The sequence below is a fragment of the Chrysoperla carnea genome, chromosome 3 (assembly GCF_905475395.1).
Source record: "Chrysoperla carnea chromosome 3, inChrCarn1.1, whole genome shotgun sequence".
Lineage (NCBI taxonomy): Eukaryota > Metazoa > Arthropoda > Insecta > Neuroptera > Chrysopidae > Chrysoperla > Chrysoperla carnea.
In genome coordinates, this window is record NC_058339.1 from 40,338,092 (window position 1) to 40,355,215 (window position 17,124).

A 17,124-nucleotide genomic window follows, 5' to 3' on the forward strand; every position below is an offset into this window, starting at 1 on the left:
TTTTTCCTTTTTTTAGTCAACGCTACCCACCTTCTCCGCTAGCCAGTTCTCAGATAAAAACTTAACCAATTCCTTTCGTGGTATGCCTGCGGCAACGGTTTCTATTTCCGCCGGTTGTGATGGGCTGGTGTAGTAATTACATGGTATATAACTGAGGAGCTTAAGTAATCAGCGATAAACTTGAAAAAGCACAAACAGGTGTTCGGGATTACCGAATTCGTACTCCAATCTACTAAGTTAATATTGAAATATTATTCAGCCAATTCATAAAATTGGCCTACAGTATAAAAATTTTTCTAAGTTTGTTATCTTTTTATGTTACAGATCCAACTACTTCCAATGATTCTTTACGTGTTAACATTAGGCTGTAGACAAACAATGCATTAATGTAACTCCAAAAGGTTATGTTTGAATATTTGTTGCTGCTAACTGCGGCCATCATTCATCATACTCACTTTATATATTGTGATACATTTACAATCGGTTATATTACTGGCGCAAAACGTCGCAACGGTGATAGTTTTTATGAAAAACCTGGACGTACAATATCCGGTGCCATTACTTTAGCAACAAACGAAATAAATGCACCAAATGGAACGTTTGGTAGTATTGGTCATCGATTAGAATTCGTCGTTGCTGAAACTTATGGCGAAGAAGAGACAAGTATATTGCAAGTTGCAAATTTATGGAAGAAGAATGTATCGGGCTATATTGGACCGCAGGAAACATGCTTTCATGAAGGACGTATGGCAGCGGCCTTCAATCTACCAATGATTTCATATGTAAGTTTTAAATTTTTTGCATAAATAATATTTTTTAAATATAAATTAATATAATAACTTTCTAAGAAAATTGTATTATATTTTCAATATAGAAACCTATAGACTTATATGTTCCTCCATAAAATAATATTAATAAGAACGAAATTAGTGTGTTATTACCATAGTAATTCTTGAAATAAAACTCATTCAAGGTGCGAATAAAAAACATACAAGTTTGAATTAACATGTCGTAGAGCAAACGTGAGTCAATCCATCAATGTTGGCTGTTTCGCTACCTTTGCTTTAGTGTACGATAAATTAATGGAAAAATTGACGTTTTTGTAAATTGATTGAACATGTAGTCGATTAATCCTTTCTATCGATATTTTCACTTCGATTATAGAATAATCGACTTTTTCACTTGATTATTGGAAAACTAGCATATGGATTTAAAAATGTTGTTAGTCGTAGTAGGATATTTGTCTTTTTTATTTTTTTTTTGTACAGTTTATTAAAACAAAACTTTATTTGTTTTCCGTAAAACTTCCACAATGAATATTACAAAAGATTAAGCAATTGTGGTTTGATAACAATGACATTAAAGTCTTTGATAAAAAACCTTTTGCACATTTCAATGTTGCAAGTAGGAGGAATACAAAAATAATTTCAACTTTATTTTCATTATGTAGTTTAAGTATTCTCATAAAACTAATTTAAAGGTTTATATTTTCACTAATAAAAAAGTACTTATTAGTCCAAGTATGTATAATAAATTATTTTAATTAGATAATAAAAATTTACTTAGGAATTTTATTTATATACATACGTTAAAAAAAGAAACTAGATCGGTAAATCATGATGAATATAAAATAAGTAGAGGTTTCAAAAAAAGGAATTTAGGAAAAATGAATAGGTACTATTGCGCTTTCACGTTTTTAACACTAAACATTAATTTTGAAAAAGGTACCAAATATATTTTTTAAAAGAATTATTAACTTTAAAATAATAAACAAAAATACACAAATGATCTGTAAGCACTCAAAATCATGCATCGTATTAGTTGTCAAAAAATAATTGAATTAAACGAAACCGGAGATTAATACTCAAACTTTAATGACTGAAAGTATTAAAAGATTTTTCTCGGTGGAAAGCTTCTGCCGGATATCGTTGGAGGGCTTTTAACTATATAGTTATCGGATACATGTATGTGAGTATGGGCCGGATACATCACTTGTAAATACGATGCTTCAAACGTTCGTTGAACTTACTCCTACTGATAAGTAGCGGGTATAACCCAGCAAAGATGCGTTTCTTAGAGCAAGCCGTTTTTTTAACGTTCTTCGTCTAATTCAACTACCTTTGAAGAGTTATTCACACTTAATCACTTTGATTCTGTTAGATTTCAGTGTTAAATTGAGTCAAATTTCTATGTTAACCAAATGGCATTACTAAATAAGTCAGAATCTCATCTCCAAGCAATGTTCCATCGCTCAGATATTATTTTATAGTTAAATTTATAATAAAATATAATATACACACGGCGTTTTCTTTTCGGAACCCTAAAAACATATCTGTATAATATGCTCTAACTCAATCTTGATAATCGCAAATTTTTTAATATCATATAATATGAATACGTAATAATATTCAAGAAAGTATTTTATGTAAAATATTTATAAAATATAATAAACGTAAGTATAATATCCATGTTATAGTTATATGCAATACTATCAGTTACCCGCCCGCTTAGCAATTTCAACTTTATAAATAAAGACTACCGTGTTATAGCCTTCATTACTTTACCCATACTTATAAGCATCGTACGAGTTTATCCAGGTAATAAAGTATCTGTGTGCCAAATTTCATTCAAATTCATTCAGCCCTTAAAGAATATAAATATTGTTTATTTGACATGCCCCTTTTGACTTTTCACAATTTGTATACATTCAAAAGAAAAAACAAAACTTATGCGCTTCAAATACCTATTTCTGGCTTACTTATATTTTTTCCAAAAGCTGCTCATTTTATCACTCAAACACTTATCTTTTCGATTTAAAATTTCCACTACACTTTTGTCTCTTTCTGATTTTGATTTTGATCCGATTTTAGAAATCGAAATTTTTAACATATCTCGACGTTTCATGGTTACATGGTTACAGAACAAATCATTGACACTAATTTTAAGAAAAAATTTGTGTGTGTGTGTGTGTACGTGCGTACGTACGTACATCCGTAGACATTTTTTTCGTCGTCGATATCGTGCTAACAAAAATGATATCAACGTCGTTCAGGTGTCGATCGAAGCGTATTAAAAGCAGTATGATCCGGAAACAATTTCATAACATTCGATCGAGTCGTCTCGATTCGAGTTTTCGGTCGAGTTTTTATTTTTTTAAATTTTTTATAAGTCTTTATTATGCTGAGAAGTTATTCTTGTGGACCTCAAGGGTCGCACTGGACTCTATTCATGACTTGTCATAAAATTTACTCTCAGCACTGTCATTCCATAGCACTCTTTAAAAACATGCTCGAGATTCTCTCCTTCTCTACATAATGGTCAGATTTTGTTGCCGTTTTCCACTCTGTTGCGTGAGTGAGTAACAAACATCCAACCATACAGACTACCACATTAGTAGGAGAATAATAATAATAACCGTATATCCATCGTATTACCAACCATATTGTAACAGAATCCATAAGGAATATTTTATTATTCGTTATTTATTTCACAATACTTTCCTACTACTTTTACACCACATAATATTTGTATATTTTTATAGTATTTTTCAAATAAGTCAAACTAAAAGAGTTGCCGACCTTTTTTAAAACCAGCTCTATTACTAAAATGATAATATCATTCGCAATTTATTAGAAAATTTAATCATTAAAACGACACGTAATTAGGTCAAGATACTTATGCTAGTATTAAATAATTCAAGTAGAATAGATCAAAACACATTCGTTTCATATCACTTCTTTTCCCTGCATTATTTCATTCATTAATATTCAAACTTCAAGCGTTCGTAGAACTTTCTTCGTTCGTAGAAGAAAATGTGACATAGCTTAGTAATTGTTGAATGAAGCAAGAAAAATTGATGAGTCTTTTTTGTTATCCTGTTACCCGATTAAAGTTCCTCTTCGAGAGTTAAGCATTTTATAAAAACATTCAGATCGACCTCCCTGATCGTAACCAATTACTGAAAATGGCGACTATTTTTTTATTTATATAGAAGTTCTTTGAAGGAAAATAATGACTTCCAAATGAGGATATTTTGATCATATCTGTTTTGCATTAAAACGAATGCGTTCGGTTTTTAACTTATTCACCCTTAAAGAAGTCGCCCTATTAGCTCAGTTGGTTAAGGCGTAACTAATTCCGTCCGCGGTATGCTTAGGGTAGCGGGTTCGATTCCCGCCGTCGCAACAAAATTAATATAATTAATAGTTGCGATGGACTGGTGTAGTGTATGGTATATGCATGAAGGAGGTGCACTCAGCCTCTGAAATTGAGGAGCTGATAAAAGGAAATTATCAGCGGAAAGGTGGTAAAAGACATATATGGTATCACAATGGGCTCTATAGCCTAAAAGTGTCCTTCGTGGCCAGCCAATATAACCTAACCCAACCTAACCTAACCCTTAAAGAACAGTTTCGTTGAGTAGTTTTTTACATTTCGGGTAAAGGCTTGAATAATGAATAAGTTAGGGGCCATCCAGTAATTACGTAAGCATTCGGGGAGAGACCGGTTTTTAAAAATATATGCATGTTTTTAAATGGGGGGAGTTGAAATTTAATATTAGAAATAATGTATGTACATCGCGAACTAAAGTCTTTGTGCTAAAGAATAAAAATCTTCAATTTACGTCCAACTGTGAGTTTTAGTATAACTGATTCTTTTCAAACAACGATTTATTTTCCGGCAAATGGGATTGTATCTTACCTAATTGGGGGATGGGGTTCTGACAAATCTTATGCTTACTGAGGGGGAGGAGGTTTGTCAAAAATCGTCAAAATTGTGCTTATGTAATTCATGAATTGACCTTTATGTATATTAAAGGATTTATTTGTGTATCTTGCCTTCATGATACTATTATAATTTTGCCTGGCTATCAAACTATTTGTGAGTTCCTTTGCTCATCACATAAAACTATGGAACCGATTCTGATTTTAATTTTGAAATAACGATGAAGAAATGATAATGTCGGATTTTTTTACTATACATAGCTATTGTAAATAAAATTTAATGGTAATACATTATTTATGCCAAATGCATATCCACACTATGTTGTAAACACATCGAGCTCTGGAGTTAAAGGTCGCTTATTGTCTAAAACACGAAAATAGAGCATTTGTTAAGGGTGAAAGTCCAGCAGGGAAAAGTGGGCTAAAAGACATCATATGGTGGATTTGTTCTTTAATGTTTAATATTTATTTTTCAAGTATAGCTCATCAAAGCAGGTACGTAATGGCTAGTCTAAGTTGTATAATATTAATGTAGTTATTACAAAACTTATAATAAACAAAAATATTTGCTTTTATGAAAAGAAAAACCAAATTCTATTGTTCATAAATACTAATGCAATTTCTATGCATTGGCGTCGATTCAAAAATAATAACAACAAACTATTAGATAAAGCAAAAATGAAATCTAGTAAAAGTATTTCATATTTAAAATTATAAAAAAAAAAAAGAAATAAATATGAAAAATTAAACATTGTGCCAAAATATTCTACTAAAACATTGTTTTGAATTTTACTATTATTTTGTTGCATTTTGTTTTCAAAAAGAAAATGTTTCTATTTAATTTGTATACCATACACAATGAAATTTTACGAATTAAAGTGAAACTCATTTAATATCTCAGTTCTGAATCGGTTGAAAATGCTTACACCACAAACTTATTGTACAGTAGGTTGTATAACTGTGTAAGTACATCCGCATATATCCTTTTAGTTTACCTAAAATTATGTTAATGTTCAATTACAACCTTTTCTGTTTAATTATTCCGAAATTAAAATTGTAGATTTCATTTTAACAAATTTTATCAGTCCTTGCAACCAAATCAGAACTCAAGTTCATATTTTAGTTTACTGCACCGGCATCTTAATATTGAATATTTTAGAGGCACTATTACGAGCTCTACATTTGAAAATTTTAAGCCTCAACGTGGATGGACAAAACTCTTTTATATTTTTTTATGAGAACAAATCTTGGAAAACAGCAAAAAACCAGAAAAAATATCTTTTGTGTTCTTTTCGTTTAGGATAATTTCCAAATTGTAGTTAACTGAATGTCAGCCAATTTTTAAGAGTCCATATTAAAAAATCTAATTTGAATCCAATGCGCATTAAGATATCATTTTTGTATCAAATTTTCAACGTTTTCTTATTTTTAACACGCTTTTATTAGCTTCATACGTATGTTAGTATGTTAGTATGTAACAGAAACTTTGAACATGATTTTGACCCACTTCAAGTTAACGGACCCCCGTTGGATTAACTCGAAATTTGGCATACATACATAATTTGATAAGTTTATATAAAGTTGATTATCTTAATCAGGATTTTCAGAATAAACGATTTCCATATCTGAAAAAATATATATATATTTATTTGCGCTCCCACCATATTTATACAGAATTTCTGATAAATAAATAATAGTCTTTAAAACTAAAAGATACAAAATAAATAATAGTTTATAAAAACTAAAAAATACGCTTTTGTAACTAGCTGAACTAAAAGGTACAAAATAATTTATTTAAATTCAAAAAAAATAAATATTTTACCACTATCGGTCTATAAAATATTTACAATAATTGAAATTTAGCACTCCACGTGCTTAACTACTATTTTTTTTTTATCAACTTATAAACAAATTATTTGGTATTTTAATTGTTTTAAAAAAAAAAGTTCAATTTATATGAAATGAAATGTGTAAATATTTATAATTCTGATGTACACACACAAATTATACAGTAGGATTTTAAACTGTTCAACGTTAAATCATTTTAATGACTGAAATGTAATATTATCTTTTACATAAAGGGTTATTACACCGCCAAATTTTAATGTTTTCATTAAACTTTATTTTCACTTATCTCCCATTGAGAAGGAAAAAATTTCGAAACGTATATTCTACACGGATGCATAACTCGGATATTCCATAACACATTATTTTAATTACCCATAGCTTTAGTAGTATGAAGCGGAAACTAAATTAAGCATATATGTATCTGTATTTGAATAATGGTGAAAAACTTTGAGGTTTCATTGAGACGGTTGGTACAAAGCATAATATTTTTTTATCTACGTCCGTGAGGTGAGAAGTACTTTTCTTACTTAGTATGCGTGGGATGAATTCATTACCACACTCCAAATTAATGTCAAAATGTATATTAATCACCAGTTACAATAGTACTGGTAATTTAACTTTCTATTTTTCTCAATTAGCCATTACAAATTTTAAATAATAATAATCAGTTATGTTCACATTTTAGAGGCGTAGATAAAGAGGCGTAGAACAAGGCTGCGCACTCAAGGTTGTGCAAATTTTGCAGGCGTACGTTAATAATGCTGCTACTCCACAAGTAAATAACTATTATAAATGGATTGAAAATGGTAAGATAACAAGCTATAACACATAAATTTAAGGAAAACCCCAACACAAATTCAAATCTGACAGACTCGTCTGTGGCATCGTAGCTCCTAAACGATTGGATGAACCTTTTTGAACCATTTGTTTCAAGAAAATCTTCTCAGCTGTTAAAACATTATCTCCTCTATTCTAGTTGTTTCGGATACGCAACCCTAAACTGGTACTTGAATATTCGATCAAATAACCTTTCAAACAAACAATCCAAAAATCAAAATCAGCCCGGACACACACATACAAACAGAAATACATACACGTTAAAAATAAACAACCCACTTTTCAGTCAGGCGTTAATAAAATAATTAGCCCCATTAGATTTGACACAGTGATCAACTACTTCCTAAAATTCCTTAAATAGCTATTTCAAAGTTCCAACATGAATAATATTAGTCAATTAAAATTTTATACTTCTTCAAATAAATCGATTATTTATGTATTTTACAAAATGTCTTTTAGGTAATTTACCTCATAATACATTTAAATAGACGAATACTACGAAAATTATTTTCCACTCAATTTTACGCAATACGTATTTAATAATTTAAATTAAACAATAAAAACTTTTATTTTAATATCCGAATTTTATATATTTATATTTAACTTTTGTGAAGAGCAGCCACTTTCAGTTTTACAACTATCCCAATAAATTTACGTCACTATAGGGTGGACTTGATAAAATAAATTAGCTTGAAAACTTTTCATTACATACAAGACCGCACCAATGAGATTATCACCTCTTTTTATTATAATTAAACATTCTAAGTACAGAATGTATTACTATTGAAATATTTTCGTCATTGTTAGATTGTGCTTAGATTTTATACGACAACAGTCATACGTAATACGTCCTCCTTGATAAACCTCCAATGTTTACAGCAAAGGTAAAAGCTGAATTGTAAATTACTGGGTGACTGAGACAGTTACATCAACGGGAAAACTTCTTACTTATTAAACGAGTGAGTAAATTTCAATCAACATTTATACAAAAATTATTTATATTGACACACAACTCTTTGACAGATACGATGTCTACGAGGCGGTTTGGTGAACAAGAACAAATCCAAAAAATAACTTCGAAAGTATTGATGTCCTTACTTTGCTGAGCAACGTTTTTACCGCTACTACGGCAAGGATTATGTGCATGCATGTGTTCTTCTGTTCCCTCATAACTACTATTCATAAGTTTACAAATGAAGAATCGTGGATAGCGCCTTCATTGTCCGCTGATTACAGGCTATATGAAGTCACATTAAATTGAAAAAAGCATTTAAAGTCATGAACTATAAACAAAAATTTTAATATTTTTCAAATTTATACATATATTGCTATACTTTATCACGAAATTATAACGCCAAAATAATTTAAATACAACAAATTAAAAAAAAACTAAAACCTAGCCGTTTAAAAATTCTGATCTAAAACTTGAAAACGTATGAAAAGAAGAAAATATTTTCATCTGAAATTGTTATGATAAGTCAAATCGTCATTACAGTCGGGGGACTTTTCTCTATATAAGTTGGGATAGTGTCAAGATTCTATTTGGGAGTGTATACTTACCAGTCCTCATTTCCCCATTTTTATATCAAATAATCCATTATTTTCGTAGGTTTGAAGGTTTTATGAACCTCTAATACTCCTCTAAATTGAGTTAGAGGACTGAAAATCCATCGAGAATTGGGCAAATGATAAGGAAGTGTCTTTTGGTAGTGTCGTCTCTCTAACGCTAAAGTTACATTTCAATACGTTCACGAGTTTTTTAAAGTATATTGATTGCCTATGAACATGTTCTGTAGGTAACTAACTCTTCGCCTATATTATAAAATTGGGACTGCCCATTAAATGACATGACATGGTATACAATGTAGAAAACGGTTTATTTAAATACAATATATATTGGAAAATATCATTCGTAGTAAAATAAATTACATGAACGTGTCTGTCGATAGTATCATTACATGACTTTCCTTATATTATTTACCCTATCAACCGACTGCTATACCAAATACAGGAAGAAGAATGTACGGACAGAATAGGAAAGAAAAGTTTAATTTCATATGAGTGTGTGTAAGCTAGACAGGGGTAAACATGCATAATGCACATCTTTGTAATGTTGCAACGCAGTTCCGCGTATTAATTTTATAACTGGGCAGTGAAAATGACATATTTAGTACACTATTGTGAAACGATATGTCTTCTAAAGCGGGCTATTGTATAGCTACTTTAATATATGCCAAAACTGCTCAAAATTCAAAAGTTGCACAGGCTGAAAGATGGCCAGTTCAAGGGTAATGTTAAGCTACCAAACAGTTTTTTTCTCAATAACTGAAGAAAGCATCTATTAACGTATTAACAGAAAACTGTGTAACAAGTCATGAAATGACGTACGATAGCCACCTTTCTTATTGATACCCGGTCCTTAAAATGCTTCAAAGCAAATTGTTAAGCGACGAAAATTATGTCAAAGTAAGTATCAGATCTGCTGCTGCCGCTTATAATGATATATACATTGCCTAATTAGTAGTAATAAATATAGGTTTATTGAAACCAAAGTGACACCAAATAAGAGGGAATGTAGATTTTAATGCACATACATATGCATCTATATTGTCTCTTGTTCGATACCACTTTGATTTGAACGACTTATAGTATCTATCTATTAAATACTTTGTTTTTGTAACCATAATTTCCTCACTATCCTCTACACGTATATCCTCTACACTCGTACGTGCCCGTATAGTGTATACACACACAATGGTATTGAGAAAACTTTTAAATGAAAGTTGTCAGATAGGTTATATTCAAGGTCATGTAACTTTTTCTCCATTGACCGTTTACAATTTTCGTGTATGTGTTACGCTATACTATTCCTATTAAGCTCTACTAAACTTTAATGAATATATATGTATATACAGTATTTAGCCGTTTTACTCTGTTTTCCTTCTTTATACGTTTTTATGAATGGAAACAGTCTGTATGAAAATCATTTTTTATTTTATTTTATTACTTTTTTATTATTTATATTAAATTGTGGAATACTTTTCCGAAGTATTTAAATATTCCCTAGAGAATTATTTTTGTTTATACCTTCGGTTATGTGTGTATAGGCCTAAAATTCAAAGAGTTCATGAATTTCTTATTTAATTTTGCCTATTTTTCTTTCATTGCCTATAATACATTTACAGATTCATATATAACACCTGTGATTTACAAGGCAGGCGTATAACAGATATGCATCAACATGTAAAAGAAAAAAATTGAATCTTTGCGTTTTTAAAAGCTCTTACTTATCAGAGGTTCGATTGCGGTAGGATGTATTTTTTTTTCAATAATTTTATTTCAATGTATTTAAGATAGAACCAAGTTCCCACACTAAATTCTACAAATTCTTTCAGTTTTTTATTAATACTAGCGTTTGCCCACGGCATTGCCCATGATGATGATTCATTTCCATGGATTCTATAAATGATACATTTAGTGAATCATTGATTCATTTAGAGAACCAAACTTTCTTTATCTAATATATAACCTCTATATACTACTCGCAATAAAGACAATGCAAACTTGAAAGAACCACACGTTAACCTTCAACCTCCTTATCCTTAAGCATGTATCAACTTAACATTCTTACAAATCGCCTGTGCTCCTTTAAAGAAGGTAAGAAAAGGAGTGATACAGAATACTTCTGCACACAACCATGAGCACACTTATCAATTTGTACATTACAAACTTAAAAAAGTTTCTTATAAACTTTAGCCCCCTATTTTAGTCCCATGAAGAATGAATTTTTTGAAAATAGTAAGTAATAGTAAAGTAAGTAAATGTAAAACTTGGATTATACATTGGAATCAGAACTACCGGATTGAACGTTAGCACTGATGTATAAAGTTACGTCGATAAACTTTGGAAGGCTTTATCTCGGAAAATATTTGGTCTAGAGAGTCCATTCTCGTCTCATTTGTAGCAAATTTAGTCTACCTTAAAAACGTTCATAAAAAATTAAGCTAAAATCGAAAATTTTCAATGATTTTTCAATTTTTGACAAAGCTGCGTTCAACGCTCGATGTTACAAACTTGGATTAATCATAAGATCAACATAAGAAACAAAAAATCGGAACTACCGGATTTGATGCAGATTACCCCGTACTTATAAACGACAAGGTTACTATATTATAAGCTTATAAGTATATGTTCTCGGAGAAATATTATTAAAAATTGCATCGTTGATATTTTAATGAGTCTTCCGTTTGAATAAAATTCTTCTTTTGTTTTCAAAATTCTTCATTTCACAACAGCTCTGTTATGCTTTTAAAAAATTCATTTGAATATGCATCTAGAAATGATTTATTTAGAAAATAATATGCATATAGAAAATTGTTTAAAAAAATGTCAGTAATCTCATAAAATGTTATTATTAAAATAGGTCAAAGGTGAAAGAATACTACTAAAGCGAGACAAAAGAAAAACTGTCGTAGAAACATGACAATCGAAGAAAATCATTCCAAAAGATAAAATAATAAATGAATACACAAAAACACATATTATTTGCAATAATATTGCTTATTTTCAATAATACTGTTTTATATATATAATGTCCCTTAAGCTAGCGGAACAAGATCAGTTTCATAATAAAATGTAAATTAAATGCAAATTAATTATTCAAATTAATTTAAGCTTATAGGAAAAGCTTATGCTATTGGTTCCAAAATCATTATATATGAATTATTATATATTGAAAATTTATTGTTTCAAAAATAACAAAATTTTGTGTCTTATCGTAATCCGTGAATTTCGAATTTCTTAATTTGGCCATCATATTGTACAGTTATATTTTAAAGGAAAGTCGATTACATCATTCCAAATTTTTTGCTAGACCTACACATAAAGGTATATGCTTAATAAAGTTTAGAATATCGACAGTCTTCTCGATTTTCTGCAGTTTTTTTAAGGGGTACCCCTTTGACAAAATCGAGAAAAACGCAAAAAAAAATATCACAATATTTGAATCGATTTTTGTCCGTATCTCAAAAAGTAGTCGACCAGTCAATAAATGCACCCGATTTTTGTACTTTTTTTGTCAAAATTACCTTATATACTAATTTTTATCGTAATTGGAGATAAAAAAAATTTTCCCATTTTTTGAAATTTTTGTAAGGGGTACCCCTTTGAAAAATCGAAAAAAACGAAAAATAAATTTTTGTTTTGGAATTTGATGAAACTTGGTAGATGGAGTAATTTTGATACAAAAAGTATAAAAATCAGGTTTATTTATTGATTGAACCAATAGAAATTTACAAGCAGCAGGTATCATGGGCAAAACTAAATTTTCAGAAAAGATTCCATCGAAATGTGAACAAAATGAAGGATAAATGACGGCTTTAACGTGATAGTCTTTGTTTTAAAAAGGAGAAATTGTCCAGCAAAGCGGGGGATATCTGCTAGTATTTCATATGTGACGTAGTACCATGAAAGTACATCTAATCTGTGTTTGCTGTCACGTGGCCGAACGCATGGTTTATGAGAATTATTATCTAAAAATATTAATGATCCTTAAATTATATTAAAATTAATTTTATGTTTTATTATTTACATATTATGATTAATCATAAGAAACTTTTATTCAACCGATCTATTCTTAGCGGACAAAAGCCTGTTATACCTCTTTATATCGTCATATCTCAATAGTCCTTCAAGTCCTGTTAAGCTTGTTCTGCTAGCTTAGGAGACATATCTATCGATGTATTACTTATGTATATAAATGAATCCACAAAAAAAAAAATATATTTATCATCAAAATAAAAAAGTAATTTGTATCTTTTTATATATGTTTTTTTTTCTTATCAGATAATTTTCCAGTGGTGATAGAAAAAAAAAACCTCGTATTTTATAGTGTTTGTTGAGTTTTCGTAGTATATAAAATGAAAATTGGCTCTATTCCAACAATTTCAACTAATCATAGTGTGGCAATACTTTGTTATTATTCTTCTTAAAACTAGTTTTGACATTTGTTGTGCACTTTATGATAAATAATGTATATGTAATAATATAATATTATGCGTGACTTTTTTTATAACTCAATACTCATTCTTTACAGAGTCTTTGTAATATTCAATTGTGCAATATATGACGAAATCAGCTTCCGATTTAATATTACATCTTATCTCATTTAATCTCATTATTCCGATGTCATATTACTAGGTTTGTTTACATGCTCATGCAGTTTATGGTAATTTACTTGTGCAAACCATTTTGCAAAATTTGGATTATTTGAAATCTGTTCAAATATCAAATTTGTGTAAGACTGGAATATTTGCATGAGCATGTAAACGAATAGAGTTGCAAATTTCCTACCTATAGTGTATAATATGGGTATTCTCTCACTTTTGGTATTTCATTTTGCAACGTTAAGGTTGTAAGTGCGCCAGGGTAATTTTAGATAAATTTTGGATTTACACTTTTTTTGGACGGGCACTTTGGGCAACATACATACATACTCCAAACGCAAAGGTAATCAATCGGCCATAACTTTTAAAATTAAGCACTTACAGCTTTTTTATAAGTAATAGACTTATTAGCGGATCTTATCAAACATTTGCATTACTTAGGAGACAAGTACACTTTCTGAAACAATATCTATATCTATACTAGCGGCCCCGACGGACGTTGTCCCGTAAAAACGTAACTCCAATTCATGAATACCTATACTACGTTTAGCCTGTCCGCTAAACCCATCCCGCTAAACCCCAATTTAACTCCTATTTATTGGACTGGCCTGACCTTCGACCTTTGGCCTGACCTTTGATAGTAGAGCTCGCTGCGCTCGCATATGGCTCTAATAAATGCCTATTGACAATACCTGAATACTATTAAAAATACATAGTACACATAGTATACATAATGTGATATGATTTATATGCGCTCCCACCATTTAATGAAATTTCATTTTTTTGGTACGGAGCCCTCAAAAACAGTTGTACTGGACCAAATTGTAAATCTAAACCATCCTCGAATTCCCTTGAACTCACACAAAAAATTTCATCAAAATCGGTCCAGCCGTTTAGGAGGAGTTCAGTCACATACACACGAACACAAGAAATATATATATTAAGATTTATTAAATGAAAGTAAAATTTTCACACAAGGAAAACAGATTTCTGAATTTTATCGAATTATATTAATCGAGACTTGCACAAGTGAATTTTCTAATGCTAAGTACATTTGCACAAGTTCGCTTGCACAGATGTAGTTGTACAAATTGCATGATCGTATAAACCTAACATTAAAATTTCCAAAAACTATAAATAAACAAATGTTATTCTGGAAATAGGCGTGTGGATGACATCTTTTCAATATCTCTTAAAATTTGTCCCGAAAATGATTTGTTAAAATGTTCAATGACCCTTCATCTATTCGCAATTCTCATAAAATTGATGATAAAACAACTGCTGCACAATCGCAAAAAAGCCGCTAAAATTTATTTGCATACAAATTTGTTTCGTGTGTGCCAAAAACTAAGTGAAACGTTTATTTGTTATGTTATTTTGTAAAATAGCCATGAAAAATAAACTTAATAATATTACATATGACGGATATTACACATCAAAATGAGTTCGTATAAGAAGATAATAATCTTATCACATATCAATGTCAGAATTAAGTGAGACAGTAATTACTTATGTCAAACATTAACAATGTCTTAAATTTAGACAATTGAAAATAATGTGTACTACTTATTTATTGTTTTTGTAAATATTCGAGTATTTTTATTCATCTAGTTTTCTTTTTGGGTAAATTTTTTTATCATATAAATATTTTTACGAAATACTGAATATACAATATGCACATACCAAATGTGAATTAATTATTAACTTTATAAAAAATTAGTAGGTATAGTGTACGTTGTTATTGCACTTTTATGAACAAAAAACTAGACGATAATATTTTTCATTTAAATGGTAACGTCTTTTCGGACCATAAATCTTCCGTTTACATGTTACCATCTAATTGAACAACCTTGTATATTTAAATTTGTAAAATTTACAAAGCTACGCAATCTTAAAAATACATTAATATTTCCCCAGTCATAGATAATAGAATAATAAATTTGATTTTTAGTTAAAGATTATTTATTTTTCATTACAGTTTTGTACTGACCATTCGACATCAGACAAGAATTTATTTCCAACATTTGCACGAACACGACCACCGGATACACAGATATCTAAATCGGTTGCTTCCGTTCTATCACACTTTAACTGGACCCACGTAAGTATTATATATTTAAAGTCATATATACTATGATTCTATATTTATTTTAATTATGTCATTTACAACTTTACGAAACAATTGATTATCTTCGCTTGATAAAAATTGATTTACTATTTAGGTTATTCTAAACAAAATCGCAATTTTAAATAAATATTTTTTCCTTAAATTTTAATTTTATTTTATTTTTAAAAAAAGTGGTGTTATAAGTTTGACCGCTATGTGTGTGTGTCTGTATGTTTATCTGTCTGCATCGTAACGCCTGAACTAATGAACCGATTTTAATTTTTGGTTGCATTTGAAAAGTAATTTAAAGGAGAATGTTCTTAGCTATGTTTCAAGTGCGAAATTAGGTTTCCGTACCCGACAAAACTAAAAAAACCGCAATGATTTTCAAAATCGACTCAGTTTGGAAAAGGCATGACATATAAATACTTACTATGGAAATGATTGGTCTAAAAACCTTGTCCCAAAAAAATGATAGCTCTCTAAGTATCCTATTCATCTCATCTGATGTCCTTGACCATCACTTTGATATTGATTTAAGAAGGAGTGTTATAAGTTTAAGGTGTTTATCTGTGCGTTGGTGTGTTTCTCAGTGGCATCGTAGCCCCTAAACGGTCGAACCAACTCTATTGAGAACATTTTATAGCAAAGTTTCCAAAAATCGGTTTACAAGGAATAAATCGCATTTGTCATGGGTTTTTTAAATTTTGTAAATTTCACTTGTATATACAAAATAGGATTGATTGTACTTGACTTAAATTGACGCAAAAGTTGCCACAACTTGTATACATTATTCAAATACATCTTGTATAATTTAAAATGTAAATTTTATTCAGAATTGTTATCCGAGAAGTGAATTAATTTCCTTTAACAAAAATTAGTTTGATTATCAGCAGAACTTCGAATTGCAGATTACTTTAAAATATTATCAATTCTTCATTTACAGCCGAAAGACTGTTCATTCTTAGATACTGGGTGTTGAAATCGCTTAACGTGACCAGTGCAAGAGAATTTTTGCACACTCATATTTGTATCGGTGGTTTTCAAAATGTATCCCTATAAACCTTAAATCAAAAAGGATCCTTAGCTCAAACTGACAAATTTTCAATTTTTTAAACAAGCGTTTTATAGAAATTTTCGCAAAAATATGTTGTTTTTTCCAAAATTTTAATACCTCTTATCTAGAAAAGAACACCATCCCGGTTATAAATGAATTGAAAAATTGTCATTATTCTTGACACTCTTCATCTACCATTTGATGAAGTCTTTTTTTTTATTTTTTACAAAAAGAACAAAAACAGAAAAAAAAATAAATGATGCTTCCAAATCATCAAACACAACTGTTTCCCTAAAATTTTTGAGAATTTTTATGTGTTATTTTCCTATCAAACATCTGGACTTCACAAATATTATAGTAAGTCATCACATAACTAATAAAAGAAAG

At 29.8% G+C, this 17,124-nt stretch overlaps 1 protein-coding gene across 1 annotated transcript in view; it reads left to right on the forward strand.

Annotated features, from left to right (window-relative positions):
- The first annotated feature begins 375 nt into the window (after window positions 1-375).
- LOC123296031 (guanylate cyclase 32E) overlaps window positions 376-17,124 on the forward strand; it is a 70,985-nt gene continuing 54,236 nt past the window's right edge. Inside the window, exons 1-2 of the mRNA XM_044877493.1 lie at window positions 376-782; window positions 15,552-15,678. Coding sequence (XP_044733428.1) covers window positions 405-782; window positions 15,552-15,678 — 505 coding nt within the window. The 5' untranslated portion in view covers window positions 376-404. The remainder of the gene's footprint in view (window positions 783-15,551; window positions 15,679-17,124) is intronic.